Source organism: Notechis scutatus, chromosome Z, assembly GCF_049901735.1.
Source record: "Notechis scutatus isolate UNSWTSFEM ecotype Mainland chromosome Z, rNotScu1.2, whole genome shotgun sequence".
NCBI classification, from domain to species: Eukaryota; Metazoa; Chordata; class Lepidosauria; order Squamata; family Elapidae; genus Notechis; species Notechis scutatus.
In genome coordinates, this window is record NC_142025.1 from 123,116,118 (window position 1) to 123,137,142 (window position 21,025).

The following is a 21,025-nucleotide window of genomic DNA, read 5'->3' on the forward strand; positions in this document are numbered from 1 at the left end:
GGGCCCCGTGGACACCCCCACCCCCGGAGGGTGGGGGAAAGAGGGAGAGACCCCGCCCCTCCACGGCCCCATCCAGCTGCCCCCACTCACCCCACCCCCGTGCGAAAAATCCTGGCCAAAGCGGCGAACGCTGGCCCTGCCGGGAGGGCACGGCTCCATCCCCCTCCCACCCCCTTGGCCCTCCCCCTCCCCCCGTCCTCCCCTCTCACCTGGCCAGAGGTCTTCTCCCCTTGGGGCTGGGGTTGGGGTCCGCGGGAGGTCGAAGCGGCCATCTCGGCCATGCGCTTCTCCATCTGCTCCAGCCGGTCCAGGATGGACATCCTGAATTGGTTATCTGGGGAGGGGTGGGGGGACGAGAAGGGTGAGAGGCGGGCAGGTAAACTGTGGGGGGAGGGGAGAGGAGAAGGCCAAGAGGCTGCCGGGGCCATCCTGTTCAGCTAATCCTGGCTTATTGGCGGGGGATTAAAACGGGTGGAGACTGGAAGGAGCGGTGGGGGAATCCTGTAATAACGGGTCCGGCGGCCCTCCAAAAGAGACGCGGGCTCGGTCTCGGGAGGGAGGGAGGGAGGGAGGGAGGGAGGGAGGGGAAAAAGTGGGGTTTCCCTCCAGGGATCCCCTTACCTGGACGCCACGCGCCCACCCCACACCCACCCACCCACGACCACCCTAACCCAACCGTCCCGCTGCCGCTGGTCCTACGGGGAGGGGGTCTCTTCTCCGTGATGGGGGAAAGGTTGGACCGGGGAGGGGGGAGGGGAGGTGGAGGGTGGGGGGAGGGCCCCTCCGATGAATGAACTCAGACCCCAAGAGTTGGGACCCAAAGGAAGGCAAGCGAAAGACCCCCCCTTGTCTTTTGGGGCGGAGGGGGTCTTCCCCCCGAAACTGGACCCCCAACCCAAAGACCGGCAGAGGAAAACTCGGGGACTGAACCACTGCTTGGCCCGGAGGGGTGGTGGTGGAAATCCCTCCCCATGTCCCTTCCCCACGCAACCCCCCGCCTCATTCATTGACCCACCAGAGCAGGAAGATCCCATTGCTGCCCCTCGAACGGGGGGCTGCTATGGCCAGTACACTTACTAGGGGGGCTACACTTAAGGGGGCTCCCACAGCAAGGGGAGGGGATGCTTTGGGTGGGGGAGCCCAGGTCCTTCCCTCCAGCAACAGCCCCTCCCCCTCCAAAAACAACCAACCCCCCCTTTCCCCATATACCTGCTCTCCGCATCGCCGCGGACGACGGAGGAACGAGGGGCTGAACCCCCTTGCCTGACCACCACCCACCCCCTCTCCAACCCCCACCCCCACCCCAAAATCTGGGGCGCTCTGCTCCTCAACAACGGCGGGGGATCTCGAAAAGGCAGCGGCCCAGCGGCCCCCGAGAGGAGTCCCAGGTTAGGCCCTCCCCCCGTCCTCCAGCTGGTGGGAGGGAGGGGGCAGAGATCAGGGCAGCCTGCGGGAGACAGCAGGGCGAAGAGGGCGGGGGGAAGGAGGTTGCTGACCCCACCCCTCAGGCACCCGGTGGGAGGGAGGGGCCAGCTGCCTGAGCAGCTCTGGCCGTCCCGAAAATAGCCACCAGCCTGGGCACGGGGGGGTGGAGGGGAGGGAGAGGAGGGGACGATCCTTTAATGAGCTCTCGCCAGCCGGAGGGGACCTGGAGCAGTCCTGGAGGGGGTCCTGGAGGGGTCATGGAGGGGACCTGTCCCCTCCCCTCTGCACGGCCTCCCTCCTCCTCTCCCCCCTCCCAAAAACCCAAGGGGACCTCCCTCCGCCCCCGGACGGCCGCTGGCTGGGCCGAGTTCCTCAATGCCTTCCATCCTCCTCTCCTTCCTCCTTCCTTCCTTCTTCCTCTCCTTCCTCCCTCCTCTCCTTCCATCCTCCTCTCCTTCCTCCTTCCTTCCTCCCTCCTCTCCTTCCTCCCTCCTCTCCTTCCTTCCTCCTTCCTTCCTCCTCTCCTTCCTTCCTCCTTCCTTCCTCCTCTCCTTCCATCCTCCTCTCCTTCCTTCCTCCTCTCCTTCTATCCTCCTCTCCTTCCTCCTTCCTTCCTTCTTCCTCTCCTTCCTCCCTCCTCTCCTTCCATCCTCCTCTCCTTCCTCCTTCCTTCCTCCCTCCTCTCCTTCCTCCCTCCTCTCCTTCCTTCCTCCTTCCTTCCTCCTCTCCTTCCTTCCTCCTTCCTTCCTCCTCTCCTTCCATCCTCCTCTCCTTCCTCCTTCCTTCCTCCCTCCTCTCCTTCCTCCCTCCTCTCCTTCCTTCCTCCTTCCTTCCTCCTTCCTTCCTCCTCTCTCCTTCCTCCTTCCTTCCTCCCTCCTCTCCTTCCTTCCTCCTCTCCTTCCTTCCTCCCTCCTCTCCTTCCTTCCTCCTCTCCTTCCTCCCTCTCCTTCCTCCTTCCTTCCTCCCTCCTCTCCTTCCATCCTCCTCTCCTTCCTCCTCTCCTTCCATCCTCCTCTCCTTCCTCCTTCCTTCCTCCCTCCTCTCCTTCCTCCCTCCTCTCCTTCCTTCCTCCTTCCTTCCTCCTTCCTTCCTCCTTCCTTCCTCCTCTCCTTCCTCCTTCCTTCCTCCTCCTCCCTCCTTCCTTCCTTCCTCCCTCTCCTTCCTCCCTCCTCTCCTTCCTTCCTCCTCTCCTTCCTCCCTCTCCTTCCTCCTTCCTTCCTCCCTCCTCTCCTTCCATCCTCCTCTCCTTCCTCCTCTCCTTCCATCCTCCTCTCCTTCCTCCTTCCTTCCTCCTCCCTCCTCTCCTTCCTCCCTCCTCTCCTTCCTTCCTCCTTCCTTCCTCCTTCCTTCCTCCTCTCCTTCCTCCCTCCTCTCCTTCCTTCCTCCTCTCCTTCCTCCCTCTCCTTCCTCCTTCCTTCCTCCCTCCTCTCCTTCCATCCTCCCTCTCCTTCCTCCTCTCCTTCCATCCTCCTCTCCTTCCTCCTTCCTTCCTCCCTCCTCTCCTTCTCCTCCTCCCTCCTCTCCTTCCTCCTCTCCTTCCATCCTCCTCTCCTTCCTCCTTCCTTCCTCCCTCCTCTCCTTCCATCCTCCTCCTCTCCTTCCTCCCTCCTCTCCTTCCTCCTTCCTTCCTCCCTCCTCTCCTTCCTTCCTCCTCTCCTTCCTTCCTCCTCCTCTCCTTCCTCCTTCCTTCCTTCCTCCTCCTCCTTCCTCCTCTCCTTCCTCCTTCCTCCTCCCTCCTCTCCTTCCTTCCTCCTCTCCTTGGTTCTTCTTCGAAAGGGGATGTTTTTCCAGGTCACGCACAGGGACGGAGGGAGGGAAGGAAGGAGGGAGGGAGGGAGGGTTGCCTGCGTGCCTGGACAGATGCCCTCGGGCACAAGGGGAGGGAGGGGAGGCTCTCTGGGCACCCCACCCCCACCCCCACCCCGCTCAAAGCCTCTTGGCCAGCGGGAATCTGAGCGGATTACCGGCCAGGTGAGGAGGCCCTTCCACCCCCACCTGTGAAGCAGGGAGCCAATGGAGTGTGTGTTCCTCCCCCCCGCCCGACACCTGGCCGAAGACACAGCTCCCGGCCAGGTGGACCGAGGACTATCTGGCCCATCTGCTCGGAGGTAGACCGGGAGGGGGAGGGGCGGCAACTGAGCCAGGAGGGGAGGGGAGAGGGGGAGGGATTCAGCTGCACCTACTCCCGATGCCCCAAGGGCGGAGCCGCCGGCATGGGTGCCCGCCCTCCCTGGGTGGGAGGGGTCGAGGAGAGGGAGGAAGGGGCAAGCCTGGCCCTGGCCCTCCCCTCTTCCCCCCCCCCCACAGGGGAGCCGTCATGGCAACTCCCGCCCCCCCCGGGCCAGAAATAGCTGCCGCGGAAAGTGACACCCAGCCAGGACCGGCGCTAATTTTTTCCGACACACACACACAAACACCCCCTCCCCACCGCACCTCAGCCTGGCAAGGCCCGCCGTGGGCTCCGAGGGGCAGCGACCCCCAAATGCCTCCCCCAGGACCCTTCTGGCCCCGAGACTCTATGACCTCTCCCCCAGGAGGAGAATGGTCAGGCCATCGCTAAGGGAGGCGTTGCGCCGTTTGGGCGACTTTTCCCCACCCTAAGGGCGCTTCTTCCGGCCAGCGACAACGGGTCGTTAGCGAGCTTTCCTTCCCCAACCCCACCCTTCCACCGGCTCGGTTGCCAGAGTCCCGTAATCCGCTGCCCGTATTAAGCGTGGGGCCGGGTTGAGCTTGGGATCGCGCGCGCGGCGACGGTCGTCGGCGTGAGGAACGGCCGCAGTGGCTTCGAGCGGGTCGTTAAGAGGAGGAGGAGGGAGGGGGAGCCACCGGGTCCCCTGGCCTGCAGCGGACGGGGGGGGAGGAGACGCCCCCTCCCCCGACACACGCACGCACGCACACGCACTCACCGTCGAAGGAAAGCCAGTCCACCTGGGTGCTGGGCAGCGCCAGGAAGTTCCGTGCTCGGTACTCGAACAGCACCGTTGGGCTCACCGGACACGAGTCCGAGCGACTTGCAGGGGCACCAGGCCGGCCTCGTGGGCTGCGGGAGGGAGAGCGGGATGGGTGAGGGGGGTTCAAAGTGGGCCTCTGGTCCGGGAGGGGCTGGGGAAGGGAGAGCCTGCCCAGGTATCCCATCCCCAGCCCGGAGCGATGAGGGGGAGGCGCGAGCCCGGTTGGTTCTTCTCCGAACGGGATGTTTTTCCAGGTCACGCACAGGGAGGAGGGAGGGAAAGAGGGAGGGAGGGAGGGTGCCTGCGTGCCTGGACAGATGCCCTCGGGCACAAGGGGAGGGAGGCTCTCTTGGCACCCCCGTCAAAGCCTCTTGGCCAGCGGGAATCTGACCGGATTCCCGGCCAGGTGAGGAGGCCCTTCCACCCCCACCTGTGAAGCAGGGAGCCAATGGAGGTGTGTTTCCCCCCCTCCCCCGACACCTGGCCGAAGACGCAGGTCCCCGCCCAGGTGGACCGAGGACGATCCCGCCCTCCTCGCCCTGCTCGGCGGCCCTACCTGGGCAGTAGCAGCGCAACACCCCGGACTGGATAAGCGAAGCAGGGACGGAGATTTGGTCGAAGAGGCAGCTGTACGACTCCGAATCGTCCATCCAGGGGCCGGTGATCAGGACCTTGACCCCTCCCTGCGTGCGCGCACACACGGGGAGTCAAGAGGCGGGAGTCAAGAGGGTCCTCCATCCCCGCCCCCACCCGCCACTCTGCCCCGGCTTCCCGCTTTGGCCACCCACCTCTGGGTATGACCACTCGGGCGAGAAGTCGGTGATGGAGACTAAGGGCTGAGCGGAGCCCGCCAAGATGGCTTCCGCCGCGTAGCAAGGATCGGGCAAAACCGGCTCTGGGCTCTCTGCCCCGGGACTGGGGCCGTCCGGACTGCCCGCTCCTCGGCCGCTGTGCCCTCCGTCATCAGCTCGCTGATGAGATCCGGGAAATGGCCGTCGAGGGAGAGGCCGAAGGACCTCCGCCGCCGGCCGCCGCCGCCGCCACGCGCTGGATGACCGAGTACAGCTCCTCCTGCAGCTCCTTGGGGAGATCTCGGGCACCCCGCCGGCCTCCTCCTCTCCGCCGGGCAACCCCCCGGCCCGTGAGCCCCTCACCCGCCGTCTCCATGGGCGCCTCGGCACAGCTGGTGGCTTCCGCCGCCGCCAAGGTGGGGCTGGCCGAGAGCGGGGCCCCGTCGTCCTGGATGAAGAAGCGATTGGCGGAGACGTAGAGGGAGTAGCCCGCGGCCGGGGCCTTCTCCGGAGGCTCGGTTCGGCTTGGGATTCCCGGCCACCCCCATACGTCTGCCCTTGCTTGGGGCTGTTGAGGAAGCGATCCGGGTCGAAGGCGTCCGGGGCCCCCTCGTTGGTTTCCATGGCCGAGTCCAGGCTCTGCGAGAGGACCAGGCCGGGCAAGACGGACAGGCCGAGAGGCGCCGTGGGAGCCGCCCCGCCCTCTCCGGAGACCAGGTGCTGGCTGGGGGTCAAGGCCAGCGGTTTCTCGGCCCCGCTTGGCCCAGCCACGACGAAGATGGCGCCGACGGACAGGGTGCTCGGAGGCCGCTCCTGTTTGGGGAAGCTTCCGGGCCGGGTCAGAGCTGGGGAAGGCTGCTGCATGGAGTCCGGGACGGCGTCGGCCATGGTGGGGGAGCCGGTCTTGGCCGGCTTGGGGCCCTTGGTGTCCACGAGAGGCCCTTTGGCCGCCTCGGCCTCGGCTCTGCCCTCATGGCTGCCGGAGATGTTCTGAACTTCCGTCAGGGCTGGGAACGGGCAGGGACGGACATCCAACTTTGGGGAGATAATCCGGTGCTTAATGCTGTTGCATTTGTGCGGGACGTGGCCGGGACTTCCTGCGGGAAGAGGACAAGGGTGTGTGAGTGTGATACAGCAAGCATTGCCAGTCTGAGACGAGGCATCCTGGCTTAATTTGCAGGCTTGGTAAGGGCCCGCCCCCATAACTGGGCAACCTCCGGTCCAGGCGGCGTTTACCCGTCCCTCCGGTGGCCATCTTGACTTCCTGCCATGGCGACACAACCTCGATCTCATACCCCCACATGCAGACAATGTGCTGTCCAGACAGTTTATAGAGTTAATGGGAATTGGGATAGTTAGGAATGGAGAGCTGTCCCCTTAAGGGAATGCAAATGTAGTTAAGGTATCCTGGGAAATGTAGTTTATGTCATGCGGCCACATCTGTAACCCTGATTGGTCACTGAATTGACCCTTGTTGGGTTGGGGGAGGTTTCTTCACTCTTGCCTGAACGCACAGCCTCATGGTAGCATCTCTATCCCGATTTCTACGACTACGGGATGAAATATGGGATAGAAAGATAATACTATCATTTGACACGACGATTTCAACTGGGCAACGAATTGGACATTCGATGCATCTCGACATAACGGTGAGTGACCTTGAGGATACCTAATATAATCCAATAAAAGAATCTTTGTATGGAAGCTCTTCTATCACACAGCCTCAGGGTAGCATCTCTATCCCGATTCTACGACTACGGGATGAAATAGGGGATAGAAAGATAATACTATCATTTGACATGACGATTTCAACTGGGCAACGAATTGGACATTCGATGCATCTCGACATAACGGTGAGTTACGCTGAGGATACCTAATATAATCCAATAAAAGAATCTTTGTATGGAAGCTCTTCTATCACACAGCCTCAGGGTAGCATCTCTATCCCGATTCTACGACTATGGGATGAAATAGGGGATAGAAAGATAATACTATCATTTGACACGACGGTTTCAACTGGGCAGAGAATTGGACGTTCGATGCATCTCGACATAACGGCGAGTTACCTCTACCCTCTGCCTCTACTACTATGGGATAAAATATGGGATAGGAAGATCACTATCATTTTACACGACGGTTTCAACTGGGCAGAGAATTGGACATTCGATGCATCTCGACATAACGGCGAGTTACCTCTACCCTCTGCCTCTACTACTATGGGATGAAATATGGGATAGGAAGATCACTATCATTTTACACGACGGTTTCAACTGGGCAAACAATTGGACGTTCGATGCATCTCGACATAACGGTGAGTTACCTCTACCCTCTGCCTCTACTACTATGGGATGAAATAGGGGATAGGAAGATCATTATCATTTTACACGATGGTTTCCACTGGGCAGAGAATTGGATGTTCGATGCATCTCGACATAACGGCGAGTTACCTCTACCCTCTGCCTCTACTACTATGGGATGAAATAGGGGATAGGAAGATCATTATCATTTTACACGACGGTTTCCACTGGGCAGAGAATTGGATGTTCGATGCATCTCGACATAACGGCGAGTTACCTCTACCTCTACTACTATGGGATGAAATAGGGGATAGGAAGATCATTATCATTTTACACACGGTTTCCACTGGGCAGAGAATTGGATGTTCGATGCATCTCGACATAACGGCGAGTTACCTCTACCTCTACTACTATGGGATGAAATAGGGGATAGGAAGATCACTATCATTTTACACGACGGTTTCAACTGGGCAGAGAATTGGACGTTCGATGCATCTCGACATAACGGCGAGTTACCTCTACCTCTACTACTATGGGATGAAATAGGGATAGGAAGATCATTATCATTTTACACGACGGTTTCCACTGGGCAGAGAATTGGATGTTCGATGCATCTCGACATAACGGCGAGTTACCTCTACCTCTACTACTATGGGATGAAATAGGGGATAGGAAGATCACTATCATTTTACACGACGGTTTCCACTGGGCAGAGAATTGGATGTTCGATGCATCTCGACATAACGGCGAGTTACCTCTACCTCTACTACTATGGGATGAAATAGGGGATAGGAAGATCACTATCATTTTACACGACGGTTTCAACTGGGCAGAGAATTGGACGTTCGATGCATCTCGACATAACGGCGAGTTACCTCTACCTCTACTACTATGGGATGAAATAGGGGATAGGAAGATCATTATCCTTTTACACGACGGTTTCCACTGGGCAGAGAATTGGACGTTCGATGCATCTCGACATAACGGTGAGTTACCTCTACCCTCTGCCTCTACTACTATGGGATGAAATAGGGGATAGGAAGATGACTATCCTTTTACACGATGGTTTCAACTGGGCACGTTCGATGCATCTCGACATAACGGCGAGTTACCTCTACCCTCTGCCTCTACTACTACGGGATAAAATATGGGATAGGAAGATCATTATCATTTTACATGACGGTTTCCACTGGGCAGAGAATTGGACGTTCGATGCATCTCGACATAACGGTGAGTGACCTTGAGGATGCCTAATATAATCCAATAAAAGAAACTTTGTAATGGAAGAATTTGTAGAGTTTTTCTGTCTTTATATTCAGCAAGCGAACCAACAGACAGACGAGACAAGCTAAATTGGATCCTGCCTCTCTAACCCCGACCCCGCCTTGGGGATCAACCCAGCCCTTCCGGAGGGGGTTTCTCCCCCCCGATCCCACCAAGCCCTCTTCGCTCCTTCCGGAAGCGATTGCGGCCGGAGCCTCTCGGCTGGTAGGGACACCGTGGAGAGCCCGTCGGAATAAAAGGGAAGGGCGGGGGAGAAGGGTGGGCACTCACCGAGGCCGTTGCTGCACAGACAGGCGTGGGTCCGGGGCGGCGGCTTGGCCTGGTGGCTCTCTAGGACTTGCTGTACCAGCTGCTCCACGGACAAGTCGGCGGGGCTGTTCCCGTTGCTGCACGTCCACTTGACCCCGTGAACTGCGGGAGGGAAAAAGGCTCAGCACAATCCCCGGCCCCTGGAGAGGCGGCCGGACATTCAGGGCGTCTCACGTCAGGAAAAGAGGACACGTAGTCCCCCAAGTTACGACCGTCGTGGAGCATGAGGGCTGTAAAGCGGGCCGGGGTTGTGGTTTGCCGGCAGCAGGTAACGGAGGGCTGAGGCCTAGGCGAGGCGAGGAGCCTGCGTGGGATGCAGGGGTGGGGCCGGGACGATCGGAGAGTGGGGTGCTGCCTGCGGAGCTTGGGGGAGGCTGGCAGCAGTGAGGAAGAGGAGCCCGAGGAGCCTGTGCTCAAGTGTGCGTGCGCGCAGGGCTGCTCGAAGGAAAGAGGAGGAGTTCAGGAGTGAAGGCTGGAAAGGGATGGCCCTTCGCTTAAGGGATAAAAAGCCAGCCTGAGAGACCGGGATTCTTTGCAGGAAGCAAGGAAGTTCTTGTACTTCAAGTCTTGTGGAAGTTCGGACTATCCTGGTTTGTTTTTGGCAACTTCTGGCTTTGGGATATTTCATCTGACAATTAGTCTGGTGTTCTTGGCAGCTTTTTTGCAACCTTGAGGGGACAATGAGTTTGAAATGACTCTTGGCTGGGAATGGCGCAGAATTCACAGCAGGGCATTTGCTTTGTTTGATTTGAAGGAGGCTTGGATCAGAACAACCGGTCACAGGATGGACTCAAATTTTGTGGCCTTTTTTTTTTTAAAAAACGGTCGTTCAACAAACTCTACCGGGCCTGTGGCCTGTTCGCAAGCGGGCCCCAGGAGCGGTGGGTTGCCCAGCCCGGCTCACACAAGCGGCGGGCGCTGGCAGGTTTCCTAACTCCCTCTTCTCTCCCCCTCTAAACCTGTGACTGTGGGACACCCGAAACGGCGGTAAGTGTGACCTGGCTGCCAAGCTCCTCCCCGTGGCCATGTGACCCAGGGGAGGGTTCTGATCATTGGATCGAACCCCGGGGCATGAATCAACTCCCAGGTAGGTCGATCCAAACTTGGCAAGAGTTACTCGGCGATGAGTATGTCGAGGACTACCGGTTTTCGCGAAGAACCCTACAACCCATCATCCTGCCCCCCTTCCTTATCCCGGCATGGCTTACACATGGGTTTCAGCTGCCCGACCAGCTCTTCCTTCGACCACTTCAGCAACTCCTTACGGTCACTGTTGATGGAGCAGAGGATGGGACTGCAGATCTTCCCGCAGTCCTCGATAGCCGGCACGTTCAGGTAGTGGACGAGGACTATATCCGGGTTCTGCAGAGGGGAGGGGAGGAAAAGGGTGGGAGGAAAAGCCGGCGTGGGGGAGGGGATGGGCTCCTTGGGGGGGAGGAGGAGGAGGAGGCAGTCTAGGCCTTGTTAAGAGAGAGAAGAATGGAATCCTGGTTTCCTTCCTGCTTCTTCAATTGAGTTGCATCCGAGCCACATTCCGGCTCTCAAACGGAAACGGGGTGGGGGGGGGGGGGTGTAAACTAAGCCTTGGGTGACTCCCCAGCCCCAAAAGTGGACTTCTGAAGAACTAGGGAGTATTAAAAAGACATCATCGGGTCAGGCTCCAAACCCAGAAGAACCTCGAAGATTCTTCTAAGTGCTTCGTTGCTTCAAACCTGTAGACAGAATCGTGCCAGATCGAAGACTACGATGTACTTCGGGAACTATTAAGGAGCAGCTGTCCTCGCCCTCTTTCTCGCACAGTTCGTATCTGGGCTGAGCTGCCTCTTCCCTTCCTCTAAGGGATCCCCCCCCCCTCCTCACATATCAGGAGCCGTGAGAAATGAGGACACCTGAGCCTCATATTTTGGACGTATTTTGGACGTTTTTTTCGCCTGCCGTCGTTTATTGGTGTTCTAAATGACGAAGAGCGAATCATAAATATTTTCCTAAATTCATCATTGGGCCACTTAAAAAAGACTGGTGGGCTTCAACTCCCAGAATTCTTCAGGCCAGCAGGGCTAGCTGGGGAATTCTGGGAGTTGAAGTCCACAAGTCTTCAAAGATGCTAAGATCGGACACCTACGGCTGGCTGGGGAATTCTGGGTAAGTCTTAAAAGATGCCAAGATTGGACATCTATGGCTGGCTGGGGAATTCTGGGAGTTGAAGTCCACAAGTCTTCAAAGATGCCAAGATCGGACACCTACGGCTGGCTGGGGAATTCTGGGAGTTGAAGTCCATAAGTCTTCAAAGATGCCAAGATTGGACACCTACGGCTGGCTGGGGAATTCTGGGAGTTGAAGTCCATAAGTCTTCAAAGATGCCAAGATTGGACACCTACGGCTGGCTGGGGAATTCTGGGAGTTGAAGTCCACAAGTCTTCAAAGATGCCAAGATTGGACACCTACGGCTGGCTGGGGAATTCTGGGAGTTGAAGTCCACAAGTCTTCAAAGATGCCAAGATGGGACACCTACGGCTGGCTGGGGAATTCTGGGAGTTGAAATCCACAAGTCTTCAAAGATGCCAAGATTGGACACCTAGGGCTGGCTGGGGAATTCTGGGAGTTGTGGAAGTTCCCAAAGTGCCAAGTTTGGAGATTTCCCCGGGTCGAGTTTGTCAAACTCCGTTAAAGGTCTGCGGACTTCAACTCCCAGAATTCCCCAGCCCAGCTCCCTAGACCGGGGGAATTCTGGGAGTTGAAATTGGCCTCCTTTCACGTCGTCGAGCATTGGCAAATGCTACGTTAATCATTCAGTCTTGCATAAATGATAACGTGTTTTGTTTTTTTTCATTGAAATTAAGGCAGCTTTTCCGAAACGCAGGGAACCAAGAGGGGGAGCTCCCCACCCACCCACCCACCCACCCACCCGCCCCCATTCCTCAGGGAAAGCCCCCACTTGGCCCAGCAGCCGCAGGGAGACTGACCTGGAGTAGCCAATAGCAGCGCCGGTGGAATGTCGGAACGATAGACGAATGGACATAGCAGCCGTAGAGACACTGGGGAGAAGCAGCAAAGGTTTTTGTGTGTGTGTGTGTCTGTGTGTGTCTGTGTGTTGTGTTTCCTCCCTCTTGCAGAGCCCAGTGCAGGTAGTCTAGTTCTAGCTTCTATTTTTTTCAGCGCCGATTCAGGCAGCAGATGGCAGAAAGATAGATCTCTGAGCGAATCGGTGATTCCGCGAGCGACTCCATCGGCCTGCCTGCTTTGCGGGGGGTAAAAAGGTCGCTCTCTCTCTCTCTCTTTTTTTTTTAAAATAAAAAAATTCAATATTGACATACCTGGTGTGTTGTGAGTTAATTTTGCGAGTGGGCTTGCTAGCAAATTTGAGGGGTTGGCTTGCAAGCCCGTTTTATGGGACAGGCTGAGGGAGCCGATGGCAGAGAGATAGATCTCTGAATGATTCTGCGAGCAACTCAATCTGCCTGCCTACTTTTGGGGAAAAGTTACTCTTTTTTTTAATTAAAAAAAAATCAATATTTACACCCATGGTGTGTTGTGAGATAATTTTGTGAGTTGGCTTGCAAGCAAATTTTACGTGACAGGCTCAGGTAGCCGATGGCAGATAGATAGATCACTGAATGATTCTGTGAGCAACTCCATCTTGACTGCCTGCTTGGCCTGATTTTGGGGTACAAGTTGCTCTTTCTTTTTTAAATAAATAAAAAAAATCAACGTTTCCATCAATATTGACATACAAGCCCTGCCCAGCCAGTCACATGACCCCCCTCAAGCGCCACACCCACCAATTAGGCCACGCCCACCCAACCGGTTGTGAGGGGAATTTGAATCCCTCCCCTCTCTCTGCAGCGCCTCACCACCCCCTTTTCCCTGGGGGTGAGGGGGGGCACAGGACCTGGAGGGGAACGGGACCCACCTCCACCCCTTTGACCTTCAGCTTCATGTGATCCTCCCGCGTGGTCTTGCCGTCCTTCCGCTTCTTCCAGCAGTAGCCATCCTTGCGGTATTTGACCTTCTTGCGGTTGTACAAGATGAGGGAGCCGTTCTGGGGTCTGCCGGGAGAGGGACAGCCCTGGTGAGCGGGGGGACGGGGGAGGACCCTGGGGCTGTGGAGGACACCCCTCCCCCCTTTCCACAGGTGTGCAGGGAGCCCCGGGGAAGAGAGAGAGAGAGAGAGAGAGAGGCAGGCCAGCCTTCCCCCTGCAAGGGGCTCCGTGGGCCTCTGCCTGGCTAGCAGGCGCGTCTCCGCCGTGCCAAGGCTCGACAAGGCAGGCCAGGAGGGGCAGACACCTGTTTGGGCCAGCTTCCTTTCCACACACCTGTGTGAGGCTGGCTTAGGGGTGGGGGCCCACTTTTCCCCTCTGCTTTCGTTCTTCGGCAGCCGAAATGGCAGCCAAAACAGCCGCGGGAGGATGGGTTGGGTCGCCCCAAAGCCGTCACCGCCAGCCAAGAAAGAATTTCAGAAGGGCCCACCAGGGATGGTGGGGGGTTTGCTGGGCCTTTGACACCCCCCACCCCACGCCGTGCCCTGGCCTTGAGGCAGGCAGGGCCCCTTACCTGGTCTTGGGGGAGCCCGAGAGCCATTCCTCATGCTTCTCAAAGGTGATCAGGTAAGAAGCGATCTCCTGCAAGGAAGCATCCCTTCCTCAGAGACTCCTGGGAAAATCGCCAGGGTGGGCAGCCAGCAGAGGCTCAGGGGGGTGGGGTGGGGTGGGGGTGGGGGAGATCAGCTCAAAGAGCCCCCCAAAACAGCCACACTGAGGAATCGGAAAGCCGGAAGGGGTCGGAGCCTCGAGAAAAGCCCCCTGGCCTTGGGAACCGACCCACCCACCCACCACACCCCTCCATTTGGCACGGCGGTCGATTCCTCCCTTTCGCCCCAAGAAAACCACGGAGGGGGGGACAAAGGTCGAAGGGCAACCCTCAAAGGAGCCTGCCCCCCCACACCTTCCTCCCACGTCGGCCTCCACCTGGTCGGCCCTGAAGGGAGCCCTGCCTAAGGACGGAGACCCTACGGGTGTCCTCAGGGAACCTCTTCCTCCAGCCCTCCTCCCCCCCCCCCGCTTCCCACCATCCAGGCCTCCAGCAGCCTCCAGTCTCTGGTCTCCGGACCCACACAGGTCTCTCTCACTCACTCTATCTAATCTATCCACCTCTATCTACATACATCTATCTATCTATCTATCTATCATCTATCTATCATCTAACTGTCTGTCTATCTATCTGCCTGCCTGCCTGTCTATCTATCTATCTATCTATCTATCTATCTATCTATCTATCTATCTATCATCTATCTATCTATCTATCTATCTATCTATCTATTGTATATCTATCTATCTATCTATCTATCTATCAACCTACCTACTATCTATCTATGCATCTATCTATCTATTTATCTCTCCTTCCTTCCTCTATCTATCTATCTACCATCTATCTATCTATCTATCTACCTACCTTCTATCTATCTATCTACCTTCTATCTATCTATCTATCTATCTATCTATCTATCTATCTATCTATCTACCTTCTATCTATCTATCTATCTATCTACCTTCTATCTATCTATCTACCACCTACCATCTATCTATCTATCTATCTATCTATCTATCTATCTATCCTATCTATCTATCTATCTATCTATCTACTCTATCTATCTATCTACACTACATCTATCTATCTATCTATCTATCTACTTACCTACCTACCTTCTATCTATCTATCTATCTATCTATCTATCTCCTCTATCTATCTATCTATCTATCTACTCTATCTATCTACCTATCTATCTATCTTCTACCTCTATCTCTACCTCATCTATCTATCTATCTATCTATCTATCTATCTATCTATCTATCTCCTACCCTATCTTCTATCTATCTACCTATCATTTATCTATCTATCATCTATCTATCATCACTCTATCTATCTACCTATCTATCTATCTACCACCATCTATCTACTATCTACTCCTATCTATCTATCTATCTACTATCTATCTATCTACCTACCATCTATCTATCTATCCATCTATCTATATACCTACTATCTATCTATCTATCTATCTATCTATCTATCTACATCTATCTTATCTATCTATCCTATCTATCATCTATCTATCTATCTATCTATCCATTCCATCTATCTATCTATCTATCTATCTCATCCATCTATCTATCTATCTACCTATCCTTTCATCTATCTATCTATCTATCATCTATCTACCTTATCTACCTACCTTCTATCTATCTATCTATCTATCTATCTATCTACCTTCTATCTATCTATCTACCTACCTTCTACCTATCTATCTATCTATCTATCTATCTATCCACTTCTATCTATTCTATCTATCTATCTATCTATCTATCTACCTACCTATCTACCTTCATCTATCTACCTCCTTCTATCTATCTACTCATCTACCTTCATTCTATCTATCTATCTATCTACCTATCTATCTATCCTATCTATCTATCTATCTATCTACCTATCTATCTATCTATCTATCTATCTATCTACCTATCTATCTATCTATCATCTATCCATCCTATCTACCTACCTACCTACCTATCTATCTATCTATCTATCTATCTACCTACCTACTATCTATCTATCTATCTATCTATCTATCTATCTATCTATCCATCCATCCATCCATCCATCCATCTATCTATCTATCTATTATCCATCCTGCCTTCCTTCCTGCCTCTATCCTCTACCTATCCACCTACCTACCTACCTACTATCTATCTATCTATCTATCATCTATCTATCTATCTATCATCTATCTATCTATCTATCTATCTATCTATCTATCTATCTATCTATCTATCTATCTATCTATCTATCTATCTATCTATCTATCTATCTTAAAGCAGAAACCCCCTCTCCCCTCTGCCCCCACACAGGAAGGGCCAGGACAGCCCTAATAATAGGAAGCCCCCCCCGACCGGTTTCCCTCCCCCCCCCCAAAAAAACCCCAAAGGGGCTAGGAGCTCCTTGTGTGCCAGGGAGCCTCGTGGGTGGGGGGACGTCACAGGAGGAGGCAGGAGATGCCAGCCCAGTTGCCAGCCAGGCCAGCCAGAAAGAGGCAACCCTGGACCAGCGGTGGACAACGGCCCCAGGGAATCAGAAGGTCAGACAGGTGGAAGGAAGGAAGGAAGGAAGGAAGGAAGGAAGGAAGGAAGGAAGGAAGGAAGGAAGGAAGGAAGGAAGGAGAGTAAAGAAGGGAGGGAGTGGGAGGAAGGAAGGAAAGAAGGAAGGAAGGGGGAAGGAAGGAAGGAAGGAAGGAAGGAAGGAAGGAAGGAAGGAAGGAAGGAAGGAAGGAAGGAAGGAAGGAAGGAAGGAAGGAAGGAGAGTAAAGAAGGGAGGTAGTGGGAAGGAAGGAAGGAAAGAAGGAAGGAAGGAAGGAAGGAAGGAAGGAAGGAAGGAAGGAAGGAAGGAAGGAGAGTAAAGAAGGGAGGGTGGGAGGAAGGAAGGAAAGAAGGAAGGAAGGAAGGAAGGAAGGAAGGAAGGAAGGAAGGAAGGAAGGAAGGAAGGAAGGAAGGAAGGAGAGTAAAGAAGGGAGGTAGTGGGAGGAAGGAAGGAAAGAAGGAAGGAAGGGAAGGAAGGAAGGAAGGAAGGAAGGAAGGAAGGAAGGAAGGAAGGAAGGAAGGAAGGAAGGAAGGAGAGTAAAGAAGGGAGGGAGTGGGAGGAAGGAAGGAAAGAAGGAAGGAAGGAAGGAAGGAAGGAGAGCAGTTGGCAGGAGGAGGAGGAAGAGGAAGAGGAGGAGGAGGAGGGAGGAGGAGGAGGAGGGGAGGAGGAGGAGGAGGAGGAGGAGGAGGAGGAGGAAGAGGGGAGGAAGAGAAGGAGAACGACAAGGAGGAGGAGGGGAGGAGGAGGAAGAGGGGGAGGAAGAGAAGGAGAATGAGGAGGAGGAGGAGGAGGAGGAGGAGGAGGAGGAGGAAGAGGAGGAGGAGGAGGAGGAGGGAGGAGGAGGAGGAGGAGGAGAGGGGAGGAAGAGAAGGAGAGAACGACAAGGAGGAGGAGGAGGAGGGGGGGGAGGAAGAGAAGGAGAATGAGGAGGAGGAGGAGGAGGAGGAAGAGGAAGAGGGGAGGAAGAGAAGAACGAGGAGGAGGAGGAGGAGGAGGAAGAGGAAGAGGGGGAGGAAGAGAAGGAGAACGACAAGGAGGAGGAGGGGGGAGGGGAGGAAGAGGGGGAGGAAGAGAAGGAGAACGAGGGAGGAGGAGGGGGGGAGGGGGAGGAAGAGGAAGAGGAAGAGAAGGAGAGCGACGGAGGAGGAGGGGAGGAAGAGGAAGAGGGGAGAAAGAGAAGAGAACGAAGGAGGTGGAGAGGAAGAGGGGGAGAGAGAAGGAGAACGAGGAGAAGTGGAAGAGGAAGAGGGGGAGGAAGAGAAGGAGAACGAGGAGGAGGAGGAGGGGAGGAAGAGGAAGAGGGGAGGAAGAGAAGGAGAACGACAAGGAGGAGGAGGGGGAGGGGGAGGAAGAGGGAGGAAGAGAAGGAGAACGACAAGGAGGAGGAGGGGGGAGGAAGAGGAAAGAGGAAGAGAAGGAGAACGACAACGAGGAGGAGGAGAAGTGGAAGAGGAAGAGGGGGGAGGAAGAGAAGGAGAACGAGGAGAAGTGGAAGAGGAAGAGGGGGAGGAAGAGAAGGAGAACGAGGAGAAGTGGAAGAGGAAGAGGGGGAGGAAGAGAAGGAGAACGAGGAGGAGGAGGAGGAGGGGAGGAAGAGGAAGAGGGGGAGGAAGAGAAGGAGAACGAGGAGGAGGAGGAGGGGAGGAAGAGGAAGAGGGGAGGAAGAGAAGGAGAACGACAAGGAGGAGGAGGGGGGAGGAAGAGGAAGAGGGGAGGAGAAGGAGAGAAGGAGGAGGGAGGCCGAGGAGAAGTGGAAGAGGAAGAGGGGGAGGAAGAGAAGGAGAACGAGGAGAAGTGGAAGAGGAAGAGGGGAGGAAGAGAAGGAGAACGAGGAGGAGGAGGAGGAGGAAGAGGAGGAGGCCCATTTTGGGGTGCGTGTCCCCCTCCCCAGAAGGAATCCCCTCCCCCACCTCAGCCTGGTTGCTAGGAGGGAAAAGGCCTCGGTGTGGCGGATCTATATCCAAACAGCACCTTGCAAGGAACCGCTTCCCTGGGGGTTTGGGGGTGGGGGGCCAAAACCCTTGCAGACTGCAAAGCCTAGAGTGGGAAGTTCCTCCCACCCCACCCCTTGCCCTGCTGGGCTAATAGGCCAAGGAAGAAGCCCCCAACCCCCTTTCCCCCAAACCCCCAAAACCAAACCGGCTTCATTCTTGGGGGCGATGGTCTTTTCAAAAGAGGGGAGGGGCTTTCTCTCCCCCATCAAATGGGGTAGGGCTTTCTCTCCCTCCCCATCAAATAGGGTGGGGGCTTTCTCTCCCCACATCAAATAGGGTGGGGGCTTTCTCTCCCCCACATCAAATGGGGTGGGGGCTTTCTCTCCCTCCCCATCAAATGGGGTGGGGGCTTTCTCTCCTCCCCATCAAATGGGGTGGGGGGCTTTCTCTCCCTCCCCATCAAATGGGGTGGGGGGCTTTCTCTCCCTCCCCATCAAACGGGGTGGGGGCTTTCTCTCCCTCCCCATCAAACGGGGTGGGGCTTTTCTCCCTCCCCATCAAACGGGGTGGGGGGCTTTTTCTCCCCCACATCAAATGGGGTGGGGGGCTTTCTCTCCCTCCTCATCAAATGGGGTGGGGGCTTTCTTCTCCCCTCCCCATCAAATAGGGTGGGGGCTTTCTCCCTCCCCATCAAATGGGGTGGGGGCTTTCTCTCCCTCCCCATCAAATGGGGTGGGGGCTTTCTCCCTCCCCATCAAATAGGGTGGGGGCTTTCTCTCCCCACATCAAATGGGGTGGGGGCTTTCTCTCCCTCCCCATCAAATGGGGTGGGGGCTTATCTCCCTCCTCATCAAATGGGGTGGGGGCTTTCTCCCCTCTCCATCAAATGGGGTGGGGGCTTTCTCCCCTCATCAAATGGGGTGGGGGCTTTCTCCCCCTCTCCATCAAATGGGGTGGGGGGCTTTCTCCCCCCTCATCAAATGGGGTGGGGGCTTTCTCTCCCAGCCCATCAAACGGGGTGGGGGCTTTCTCTCCCTGCCCATCAAACGGGGTGGGGGGCTTTCTCTCCCTCCCCATCAAACGGGGTGGGGGCTTTCTCCCCCCCGCCCACTTCCCAGAGGATCCAGAGCCCAGGATGGATTGGGGCTCTGCAGCAAAACCCCCCACCCACAAAACAGTCCTCTGACCCCCCACCCACCCCCAACCCCCACCCACACACCCCCCACCTCGTTGGTGTTCCACCGCAGGCGCTCCTTGGGCAGGGCGGGGCTCTTGGGCACGCAGTCCAGCAGCTTCTTGGGCAGGAAGAGCTTCAGGTGGTGGCTGTTCTCTGCCGGAGGGGAGAGAGGGTGGGTTGGGGTGGGGGGTTGGAGGGAGGGAGGGAGGGAGAGGACAGAGGCGGCCGGGATCAGAGAGAACCCCTCCCCTCCCACCCTAGCCCACTCCAACCCCCCCGCGGCCACAAACGGGAGGGGGTGGAAGGGACGCCCCTCTGCTCTCCTTCCCCCTCCCCCTCCCCGTGGGAAAAGAGCGCGTACACCCCCTCCCCCGTGGGAAAAGAGGGCACCCCTCCCCCTCCCAGGGCTCCCACCCCCCCCTCCCTCCGACTCACCGGAGACCTCCGTGGCCGCCTTGTTCATCTTCGGGGTGGGCTCAGAGGGATCACCGCAAGAACCGGCCTGGGGGGAGGGAGGGAGGGAGGGAGGGCGGAAAGGAGGGAGGGCGTCAGCGGCGCGGGGGGAAGCGGCCGGTGGAGCCCTCCCCTCCCTCCTTTCCTCCCTGCTCCCCTCCCTCCTCCCTGCTCCCCCTCCCTACCTCCCTTCCTTCCTCCCTGCTCCCCCTCCCCTCCCTCCCTTCCTCCCTGCTCTCCCTCCCCTCCCTCCCTCCCTTCCTCCTGCTCTCCCCCTCCCCTCCCTTCCTTCCTCCCTGCTCTCCCCCTCCCTCCCTCCCTGCTCTCCCCCCCTCCCTCCCTCCTTTCCTTCCTCCCTGCTCTCCCCCCTCCCCTCCTCCCTGCTCCCCCCATCCCCTCCCTCCCTTCCTCCCTGCTCTCCCCCTCCCTCCCTGCTCTCCCCCTCCTCCCTTCCTTCCTCCCCTCCCGCTCCCCCTCCCCTCCCTCCCTCCCTTCCTCCCTGCTCTCCCCCCTCCCTTCCTTCCTCCCCGCTTCCCCTCCCTCCCTTCCTCCCCGCTCCCCCTCCCCTCCCTCCCTCCCTTCCTCCCTGCTCTCCCCTCCCTCCCTCTCCCCGCTCCCCCTCCCTTCCTCCCTGCTCTCCCCCTCCCCTCCCTCCCTTCCTCCCCGCTCCCCCCCTCCCTCCCTCCCTTCCTTCCTCCCTGCTCTCCCCTCCCTCCTTTCCTTCCTTCCTTCCTCCCTGCTCCCCCCCCCTCCTCCCTGCTCCCCCCTCCCCTCCCTCCGCCCCCGCCCTGTGTCCAGCCTCGCCCGCCCGGCCCCGGGTGGCACCTGCAGCAGCTCCGGCTCCGCCACCGGCCGCCATTCCAACCCCCCGCCCGCCCTGCGCTCCAGAGCCGGCTGCGGGTTCGGCCCCTTCCTGCTCCGCCCCGCCGGTGACAGCTCGGCCGGCAGACGCTGGGTAGGAGGGTGGGGGATCGGGCGGGAGGGAGGGGAACCTTCTCTCGCTCTTCTCCCCCCCCCGCCCCACTTCCAGCCGGGATGCGGAGGGAGGTGGGGGGAGCTGGGGGTCCGGGGATCTCCGGATCCCGGAGAGCAGCTGCCCCGCCTGGGTGGGGGGATGCAAGGGCGGGGAGGGGGAGAAGCCCACCCACCCCTTTCGATCAGCGGGCATTGGGGGGTCGCAGCCCCCGTGCCAAAAGGAGCCCGCTGAAGCCAGGGTCGGGCCAAGCTTAGCCCCTTGGAAAGGCTTTTTGGGACTTCAACTCCCAGAATCCCTCAG

General features: G+C 57.2%; 1 protein-coding gene across 1 annotated transcript in view; it reads right to left on the reverse strand.

Moving 5' to 3' along the window:
- Positions 1–20,677, reverse strand: part of LOC113432200 (calmodulin-binding transcription activator 2-like) — a 36,958-nt gene extending 16,281 nt beyond the window's left edge. The window contains 16 exon segments of the mRNA XM_087947063.1: positions 210–334; positions 4,332–4,430; positions 4,433–4,465; positions 4,933–5,059; positions 5,165–5,319; positions 5,322–5,391; positions 5,394–5,707; positions 5,710–6,264; positions 9,019–9,159; positions 10,266–10,419; positions 12,021–12,092; positions 12,968–13,103; positions 13,609–13,676; positions 19,346–19,449; positions 19,732–19,798; positions 20,575–20,677. Coding sequence (XP_087803189.1) covers positions 210–334; positions 4,332–4,430; positions 4,433–4,465; positions 4,933–5,059; positions 5,165–5,319; positions 5,322–5,391; positions 5,394–5,707; positions 5,710–6,264; positions 9,019–9,159; positions 10,266–10,419; positions 12,021–12,092; positions 12,968–13,103; positions 13,609–13,676; positions 19,346–19,449; positions 19,732–19,759 — 2,181 coding nt within the window. The 5' untranslated portion in view covers positions 19,760–19,798; positions 20,575–20,677.
- Between the last annotated feature and the right edge of the window lie 348 nt (positions 20,678–21,025).